The sequence below is a fragment of the Heterocephalus glaber genome, unplaced genomic scaffold (assembly GCF_053883595.1).
Source record: "Heterocephalus glaber isolate CG9 unplaced genomic scaffold, H.glaber_assembly_v1.0 deba00001673, whole genome shotgun sequence".
Lineage (NCBI taxonomy): Eukaryota > Metazoa > Chordata > Mammalia > Rodentia > Bathyergidae > Heterocephalus > Heterocephalus glaber.
Genome location: NW_028258410.1, coordinates 19,617,140 through 19,627,395, shown reverse-complemented (window position 1 = coordinate 19,627,395; position 10,256 = coordinate 19,617,140). Strand labels below are relative to the sequence as shown.

Below are 10,256 nucleotides of genomic sequence, written 5' to 3'. Positions count from 1 at the left end.
CCTTCCCACCTCTCACTTCTACCGCCGCCTCTCTTCCCTCCTACCCTCCCCTCATTCCACAGGTCCCCTTCCCTCCACCTACTCACCCTCACCTCTCCACCTCTTCTCCCTCCTCCCTCCAGCCCGCCCCCTCATCCCCATCTGGCTCCGCCCCCGACAAGGCCACGCCCCTCGGGTCACGGGGTCCACGGACGCAGCGGTCCCGCCAGTCACGTGATCATCTGACGCGCTCCAACATGGCGGCGCCGTGGGGCCGGAGTGTCGCTTCCTGACTGGGCGGCGCGCACGGACGCGGCCGGTGCGGGCCGGGAGGCCAGGTTCACGGTCTCTGTCGCCCACTCGCTCGCGCTGCCAGCCCGCGGGGCGGCTAGCCCCTGCCGGGCCGGGGCCATGCAGGAGAGCCAGACCAAGAGCATGTTCGTGTCCCGGGCCCTGGAGAAGATCCTAGCCGACAAGGAGGTGAAGCGGCCTCAGCACTCCCAGCTGCGCAGGGCCTGCCAGGTGGCGCTCGGTGGGTGAGCCGCCCCGGCCCGGCCCCGCGCCGGCATCCCACTCTGGCCGTTACCCCGCCTGGCCTCCTGACTTCCGCTTCTCCCCAACCCCGAATATCCCATCCGACCTCTTCCTCTTTATACCCCGGGGGACCTGATGCCCAGGCACTCTGGACTGGCCCAAGGTCACCGAGCAAGTTGGTGACAGTCAGGGCTGATTCTCCAGTTTCCCTGCGGGGAGCTCTTGCCACGACTCCTGTCCCGTTTCCTGGTTCCTCCCCTAGTCACCTCCAAGTCCTCAGAAGCAGTAGCCCTTACCAAGTTTTTTCTTTACCTGAGCTCAGCTAGTTGAGGTTCCTCCACGTGAGCAGAACAGGTGGGAAGAGCTGCCCAACTGGTGCTGGGAAACCCCTGAGGCTTGCTTTTGGAAGTACTCGATTGGTGAATATTTCTTCTTCATTTTGGAGTTCCCATAGCTCTTTCCCTCAGAGAGGACACGTAGAGGGTGATCTGTATACTCCAGGCCTGTCACTCACAAGACATCAGCTTATTCTGGGAGGTCCCTGAATTATAGTGTCTGTACAGCAGAGATACCCTCATTGTGACTGCTACAGTACCTGGGATACAGTAGGCCCTCAGTAGGTCCCATTTAGTTCTTGAATGGACGGACCTAGAGATAATGGAAAGAGGGAGAGAAGTCTTAACTCATACCGTAGCTAGTTTAAAAGTATGGTCGCTGACAACAGCATCAGTCTTCTCTTAGTTATGTACCAAATACCCACGGTGTACCAGGCACTGCAGCAGGCAGAGAATACAGTGAGGGACAAAACAAACAAGGTCCTATCCCTCTGGGAAATATACTCTAATAGAGCAAACAAAATAAGTAAATAAAATTAACAAGATACTTTTGAATAGTAATAAGTACTGTTGTGAAAGTAAAAGACCAAGAAGTGATAAGAGGGCTTGAGGACTGCTTTATAAAGATAGGAAAGTAATCTTTTCTATGGAGGTGACATTTGAGTGCTGAAAGACAAGCTTAGTGTCTACCATGTGGAGTTTCAGGAGAAAAAGTTCTGGACAGGGAGGTTCAATGTGTTTGATTAGCGCTGTCTTCAAGCCAATCACTACCCCATTCAATGCCTTTAGTTTGCAATCTGTGAAAAGGTCTGGTTTTCCTAACAAATTGTGTAAATGGAACGAACGGTTGATTTTCTGTCCAAGATTGCCGTCACCTTTCTCCTTTCATTTTGTGCACAGTATAGAGCAGGGACTCTCATGAGACTAGGAATCTGCTGTGAACTTTGTACTTTCCTGTGAAGAAGGTCCACAGGTTTCATCAGAAGAATCTGAGACCACTTCAGGGGTCAAAAACTGTTTGATTTAGAGGTGGTTGCCTAGATAATCTGGAAACTTGCTGGTCTTGTGAAATTCAGGATTAGTGCAAGGAATTTACTGAGACTTAAATTTTAAAGCTTTTCTATTCTGATGCCCAAGGCTAACTAACTGTTGGATATTGTTTTATCAGAAATATAGGGTAAACATTAATTACACAGCATTTGTTAGGCAGAAACCTGATATTTATAACTCCACATTGAAATGTACCTGGACACTATCCTCTCAATATTAGTTTAATAGTGTTGTGGAAGTCTCAAAATAGAAGAGTTTCTCATTTCTTCAGAAAATTTCTTAACATAAGAATTTCACCCAACTAGCCAAGCATGGTGTCACATGCCCAAAATTCCAGCACTCGGGAGGCTGAGGGAAGAGGATCACCACAAGTTTGAGCCCAACCTGGGCTACATAGTGAGTTCGAGGCCAGCCTGAACTACATAGTGAGACCCTGTCTCAAAACAAAAAAATTATCAAATTTTAACACTGTTAGAACCTAAGTATAAAATTGTTGTGTAAGCCATAAAGGGCCATAACCGTCAGTTTATTTGATGTTTTTGCATCATATTTTTGTTCAGAAGTCCATATTTTTCCAACTCTAATTGCAGAATGCACGTTTTGAGTGTTTTAGTAGTGAATTTTAAGAAATGGCCTAGATAGAAGCAAATTGCAGTGGTGGCTTGTTGTCTTTAATGATGAGCCACCACTCCAGTGGCAGAATAGGAACTACCATAAGGAACCCATACATTGTTGATTTAAAGTGATTTAAAGTGGCTGTCTTTTAAGAGAGTAATTGCTGTTAAATAGAAATGACCACTTATGACCATTAGAAAATACTGCATAGTACTTAGTGACATTTTACTCGATATCTCAAGGCCCAGCTTGTGTCCAGTAGTCCCATTTGAGAAGAGAAATTTGGAAAAATAGCTGAAACAAGCCCACGTGTAAGAATCATTGTAATACTGTTAGTATTTTAGAGATTACTATGTGTAGACTGTGGCTAGTTCTGATAAGAGGAATTGTAATGACTCTCAGAGTTGAACTGCTTGGGTGATAAGGAGTACTCACAGGAAACAGCTTTTGTGCTAGGGTCCCACCAGTTGTAGTGTATTGGAGGGATCAGGGTTGCTGGGGCTGTACCCTATGTATGTCAGCAGCTGGGAGTGACCTCTGAGACTCCAGACTTCCTGGGTCAGCCAGGCATGGTGGTACACGCCTATAATCCCAGCAGTGGGGAGGCTGAGGCAGGAGGTTTGCCACTAGTTAAAGACCAGCCTTGACTACATAGAGAGTTTAAGGCCACTGTGAACTACAGAGCAAGACCCTGTCTTAAAAAATTTTTTTTAAATGATTTCCTGGGTTCAAATCCCCTGCCTTCCAACTTGCTATATAGTATTTGTGATTTTAGGCAGGTTACTTAATCTTAAATCTTTCTCATAAAATTACTATAAAGATTAAGTTAGTTGATACATACAAAGAACTTGGCACATAGTATATATTCAGTAGATGTGTGCTGCTGTGACTGTTGTTTCAGTTTAAGCTTCAAATGTTCTTTGGGTGATTTTCTTTCATTAGGGAATGACTTATTGTTCTGTTTGATTTGTAGATGGAACAAATAAGAATGTAATCATATGACCAAAAGACTGTGTTTATTGCTGTATTAACTTGCTAAGCTCAATGGAGATAGGGGCTGCCCCTTGTAAAAGCAGTGATAATCAGGATGGAACAGGTTTGGAGTAATCTCGCTGATCCATCTGCTCTAAAGACCAAATGCAGAGATAGGTGGCTGTCCAAGTAGGGATATTATCCTTCTAACCTTTACCTGGAGAAATCGTGAGAGTAGTCATCACGCCATGAATGTTGTTGTTCTTTACCTTATTGATGCAGCTTTGGTATATATTAATAATCTTCAACCTTTTAGTGCTCTGTTGGGGATTATAATTACATTCTTGAAACCTTGTATAGTTGTATTTTTTTTAAGGCCCATCTTTTCCCATGATGCTTCTTTAAGTTGTATTGCTGCTCCTAAACTATATTGTTTGCAGGCTTGACAAAAGAAGTGTGTTTTAAAATTGAGTATGGAAAAATTTGTCTATAGTTTAACTCAGTTGTAAATCTGGACTAATACTCTTTTCGTTTATAGATATGAAAAGAGATGGAATATCTTATTTCATATGCAAAGTGCTAAGTAAGGGCAAAATACTCCTGCTAGCTATCATTCTCAGCCATTATCATGAAAATATAAAAAGAGTAATATGCATGTATTTTTCATATGAAATTGAGTGACTTTTTGTAAATGTGTGTTCTGCAAAATCTATGTGATACCTGCCCTGCTGGGGATTTAGCTCAGTGGTTCCGGTGCCTGCCTTGCAAGCACAAGATCCCGAGTACGATCCCCAGTACCAAAAAAAAAAAAAAAAAAATCCTTTGTATATGATACCTGCCCTATGTTAAACATGTCTGAGTGCCAGGTGTAGCTCTTACTGTTACTATCTGCACTAAAGCCCAGAGAAGTTAAGTTGGCCAGGCTAACTCAGCCAGTAAGTGATAGAGTCAGAGTGTGAACACAGGCAGTCTGACTCCAGAGTTTAAGATCTCTACCCTTTCTATCATGCTTGATTGCACCTCCATGAAAGTTCATATGGAAAACAATGAAGTCTTTGAAAACAGTCATACATTGCAGTGAAGTTTCAATAGAGAGAGACTATATTTTCTATAGCTGAATTTTGAGATATATTTGAAAGCCTCTAGTCAAAAAGGTCACAGCTTTTTTCTGCTGCTTTTTACTGCATTTGTCCTTGGGATTTAGAGATTGAAGAAAGGAATGAGTATGCAAAGCTGGTTTCACGTAAGATTCATTGCAGTTGGGCTGGGGATTTAGCTCAGTGGTTTTGCTGCCTGTTGCGCAAGCGCAAGGACCCGAGTTCGATCCCTTCTACCAAAATAAAAAAAAAGATTCACTGGAGTTGAGTTTCTCCGATTTATTATATCTCAGCAGCAGCAGCAGCACACACTTCCTCTTATCACTTCCAGAGTCCTATCTGTTTTGGGGAGGGTCAACCAACAGGACCCCAAGGCTCAATGAGCAACCTGCAAGCAACCATGCAGCCAGGTAGAGAAACAGCTACAGCATGAGTCTGTCCTACCATGTAGAGCACTAAGTCCATTCTCAGATTTGCTGCTCTGTTTAAATATAGGATTTAGAGACACACAGGTCATTGGTGGCCATTGCATGAACTGTTTGGGTGGCATAATGCAGTGAAGGTAGACTGAAATGGGCTGAGGGAAGAGTGGGAGGTAAGGGAATAGCGCAAACACCTCCCACCCCAGCTTTGGATGCTGTGAAGAGGAGGGGAAGGTGTGGCTCAGGGGATGTGTGTGTTTGTGTAAAGGTGGAAAAGACTTAGCTTGTTTAAATATCATTGGAGGGCTGGAGATTCAGCTCAGTGGTTCTGCCGCCTGCCTTGCAAGCGCGAGGTTCCCAGTTTGATCCCTGGTACAAATAAATAAATATCATTGGAGAGAGAGCCAGTTACTCATAACTCTTAATTTATTAATATGCATAAAAGATTCAATATTTAGGAGTGTAGGTGTAACTCAGTGGTTAGGACATATGTTTAGTGTGCATGAGGTCCTGGGTTCAACCCTTAGCACCAAAAAACCCCCTAAAACCATTAGGAAGAACTTTAAGTGTGAAATTTGAAAAATATCTCTAAATTGATGTTTCAAATAAAGCTTTAAATTAACATAGTGTCCAGAATAAAGTCTTTAATGTTAGCAAATCGTGGGGTTTTGATTAAACATTTTGGGTACAAGTGCTATATTTCATGAAAGTTTTGAGAAGTAAGTAGGCCTCATGACTGTGGCAGACTGCTTTTTGTTGAAAAGCTTTATGATGCTTTTCAGGAGGAGGAGGTCATCTGTCTAGAAGCAGCAGCTAAAAATTGGATTGCAGGGATTGAAAAAGAATTAAGATGTGTCATGTACATGTATCAGCTCCCCCCAATGAATGTAATCATTATGTACTGCAAACATGGACTAATTAAAAAAAGTTTTTTAAACCAAAAAATTGGATTGCCGTTGATTATTGAAAAGTATTTATTGGCTGGTGGAAAATTTATCTAGAGATGAGTTTGAAACATTGCTTATTAGATAGTACTGGGAACTTGGGCTAATTTAGCTTCTTTGAGCCTCAGCTTCCTGAAATGATAAATTTGAGGCTACCTGTGTTGGGCTGTTGTCAAGTTAAGTGAGCTAATGCAGTGAGTGACTGGCACAGACCTGGTACCTACCTAGCAGTGACTTCGTAGAGTTGAGGCCTTTGCATTCCTGTATTGAAAGGAGAAGGAAGGGAATTTGTGCCGTTCTCTGCCTCTTCTCTTAATAGGTTTATGGATCTTTTTGCACGTCTTTGACATTTCCACAGGGATGAAGCGAGTGGTTGGATGAATGGATTTAGAGCTCTGTCCTGTTATTGTAAATCTCAGAGGAGACTCTGAAAGCCGTGCTAGGGAAAACAGGAAGCCTGTTCTTTATGGAAAGGAGCGAACTAGTGAAAATGTGTACTTAATCAGCAAGAACATGGAGTCTTCTATATAAATAGCGCAGAGCTGTGTTAGTTCTCACCATTTTCTCTAGGCTTAGGGGGCCTGCCAGGAAATTACTTGACTTTCTTTCCAGTGAAGTTATCTTAGAAAATAGTATTACATTTGCTGATTCATTACTGGAATCTTCCTGTAAGAGTCTTGTTTTGGTTTACTGCCTGGGTTTTTAGCTTGGTGTTTTGTTAGATTTTGTATTTTTGTGGGGAGAACAGCCTTCTTGTGCTAGGATGTAAACTTTTAAAATTTTCCTTCAGTCTTAGGGAGTGATCAGTGTGTATTTGTTGTTCTGTATATAGTAGTCCTTTTGTCTGTTGACTAAACCAGGCTGACCCTCGTCCAGAAGGTATTTGTTTGAGTGCAACATCTGAAGTCCTGTTGCATGGCCGAAGAAAACCAATAAGATCCTGTTCTGATAGAATTTGCAGTCTAAGGAGGAGATGGGTGTCGTTCAAATGAGTGTACCCTCTGGATCATATCAACAGCCTGAGCTCTCTCGAAGGCAGGAGCCAAGTCCAGAAGTGCATTGAAGGAGTGAAGGAGGACTCCCCGAGGAAGATTTAAGTCTGAACGGTGAATGACAGTAGATAGGTTGGCCCGGCATGAAGGCACATGCCTGTAGACCCAGCACTCTGGGAGGCTGAGGCAGGAGGATTGCAAGTTTGAACTAGGCAACTTAGTGAGACCGTCTCAAAAAAAATTTTTTTTTAAGAGGGCTGGAGATGTAGCTCGGTTCAGAGATCCTACGTTCAATCTCCAGTATCACCAGAAAAGAAAAGGTTAAAAAAAAGGAAAGGTGTTTCTACAGAGAAAACAGCCTTTCAGAGGAAACTGAAGGAAGCCACTGTGAGGTTAGAACATGGTGAGTGAAGGGCAAATGTATTTAGGATGAGTGGAAAAGGCCAGGGCCCCGCCATGCAGAACTCTGGAGGTCATGCTGAGGACCCATCTTTTAGTTGAGAATCAGTGGGATGACAGTGAAGAGTGTTCAGCAGGGAAGAAGGTGATAGGATGGCAGGTTTGTGTCTTGAAAACATCTAGGAAGTCCAGGATCGCTGGGGAGCAGTGAAGAGGCACTTACCATCATGCAGGTGAGAGTTCTTGGTGGCCTGGAACAGAAATAGAACAAAGTGAGTGGATTCTGGATCTGGTTAGGAGGTAAAGGTAGGAAAACTCAGTAAAGATCAGGTGACAGCATGAGAAAGGGAGGGCTGTGGAGGCCAGCTTAGATTCCTGGCTCACACAGTGGGTGGATGGTGCTGCTGCTCTTTAAGATGGGAGGAAGGGAAGAGGACCATATGGGCAGAAAGTGGGAGGAGGTTGATCTGAGTTGGAGCTTGGAGCTGCCCTTGAGCATCCAGTGGGACACATGCAGTAGGAAGCAGCTGCCTATATAAACCTGATCTTTGAAAGAGTGGCCGGGGTAAGACAGAGAAATGTAGGAGTCATCACCTGGGTGGGGACTGAAGGCCCAGTAAGAAAGAGTGCAGAGAGCGAGAGGCCGGGAGGGTGGGGGCACTGGGCCTGAGGACCTCCAGCCTTTCCCAGCCGAGCAGGGGAGGCCGAGGCTGCAGAACAAGAAGAGAGAAGGGCAACAAGCAGGGGATGGAAGAGAAACTGTGTGATGATGAAGCCAGAAGTAGAGAACATTTTGAGAAGCATGAGGCAGGGAGGTCAAGTCAGATGAAGACTGGACAAATGCCAATCAGACTTAGAGACATGCAGGGCATTGTTGGCCCTCACTTGAGCCATTTTGGTGGTTCAGTGCTGGTGAAAGCAGACTGGAGCTGGCTGAGGTAGGAGTGGGAGGTGAGGAAATACGTAGTGAACTCAGTCACCTCTTGCCCCAGCTTTGGCTGTGCTGCGGAGAAGAGGAGGGAGATGTGGCTCATGGAAGATTTTTGTTTTATTTTAAAGGTAGGAAAGACTTGAACTTGTTTAAATGTCACTGGGAAGGGAGCCAAGTGAGAGAGAAGTTAAATAATGCAGGAAAGAGAAAACACAATTTATTCATTCATTGAACGAATTTTGACTGCCTGTTACTCTGCTGAAGAGTTCTGGGGGCTCGGGAATACATCGGTGAACACAGCAGAGGCTCTGTTGTCATAGAGTTGACATTCTGCTGCAGAAGACACAATTAAGTGAGCTAATAATATGTCAAGGGTGATAAATAAGATTTTTTTAAAAAGATTAGAAAAATAAATCAGTAAAATGAAGAAATAAAGGTGTTTCAAAAAGACATACAGGGTGATAAGAGGGGGTGGATGGCAGTTTCCAGTGGCGAGGGAGGCGTGAGCTCTGAACTGAAGGGAATGAGCCAGGGGATACCTGGGGGAGGGAGGGCAGCCATGCAGTAGTTGGTCAGACCTGGAGGGTGGCAGGAGCGGCATAGAGCCTTGGAGGCCAATGTCAAGATTCAGAATTTACTCTGAGTGAGTCAGGAAGACGTCGAGAGTTTTGAACAAAGGAGTAATGTACTCAGATCTGTGCTTTGAGGGAATCCCTCTGGTTGTGGTGTGGAGAAAGGCTGTGGAGCAGGCTGGAGGGAAAGGGCTGATGCTGTGGGACCATGAAGAAGCCTCTGGTGCTGGCAGTGATGAGAGTGGTCAAGTTCTGTGTAGTCTGGAGAGTATGGAGCTCCTTGAGGGGCAGGCAGGGATGGGACCCCCTGGAGGAGGGATTGGAGATCTCCTGCAGAGGCTGGGGCAGAGGGTGGGTACAAAGCAGGTCAGTTTGGAGGTTTGCTAACAGGAAGTCAGGGGAGTCTCCCTGTGGCAGCTTCTAATTGCTGAGTGATGTAGGAGGCCCTCTCCATCGGTTGTGAGGAAAGAGGAAAGGGACATAATGGTGCCGATTAAGAGAGAAGAGATGGGCTATTAGAGGGGAGTAACGTGTAGCATTTGTTATGGAGAACTGGAGATGGGATTAACTGGCAGTAGTTAGGCTCCTTCTGACGTTGGTGATTACAGCTTCACAGACCTTCCAACCTGCCTGTCACCAGAGGCCTGCAAGGATGGTAGTATAATCTTAGTTTGGGATTTTGCCAGAAGTTCAGACCAAAGGTCAGAGGGAGTTGGGGCTATTGATCACCTGTCCTTCTGTTAGGAGTCCTGCTAATGGGATCCCTCCTGGGAAATGTGAAAGAGGAAAGCTGACATGTTGGCTGTGGCAAAGTCTGACAGGCCAACATAAGGTCCTCCTGGGAGAACTTGAGTGGATCAGCTAGGAGGAGAGGAGACGGCGGGCAGAGGACAAGGAGGAGCTAGAAATACTTCGGTTCCACATGGAGACAAGCTTCAGAGTGTGACAGTCACCCAGGGTGGCTTGGGGTGGAGAAGGGGAGTTGAAGGAATCCAGGGTCAGCACTGATGTGCATTGTCGGGAGGCTTTGGCTATTAAATGTTTGAAGGGATACAGTGGGATTTGGGGACATTGACCATGGATGGGATTATTGGGTAGGGTATGAGGGTGGTGTTGCTTACTGTTGGACTTTCTTTGGGAGTAGTGCCAGGATTGATGAATGGGGATATGTGACCCATTCATGTAGGTAAGGACAAAGCCCAGAAATGACTTCTTGGGAAAACTGGCTTTCCAGATGCATCAGCCCTACTCCATGCCGCCACTCTCCCTCCCTGCCTGCCTGCTCATTTATTGCTGCTAATTGCTCCATTGGCAGCTGGGAAGGCAGCCCCTGTTGGGATGTGGAACAGTGAGGAGCAGCAGGTCTGCCCTGCCAGATGCTCCTCTCCTGGAGTGGGTGGGGAGCATAACCCTG

General features: G+C 45.3%; 1 protein-coding gene across 1 annotated transcript in view; it reads left to right on the top strand.

Annotated features, from left to right (window-relative positions):
- The first annotated feature begins 211 nt into the window (after positions 1-211).
- Arfgef2 (ARF guanine nucleotide exchange factor 2) overlaps positions 212-10,256 on the top strand; it is an 88,628-nt gene continuing 78,583 nt past the window's right edge. Inside the window, exon 1 of the mRNA XM_004858084.3 lies at positions 212-511. Coding sequence (XP_004858141.1) covers positions 391-511 — 121 coding nt within the window. The 5' untranslated portion in view covers positions 212-390. The remainder of the gene's footprint in view (positions 512-10,256) is intronic.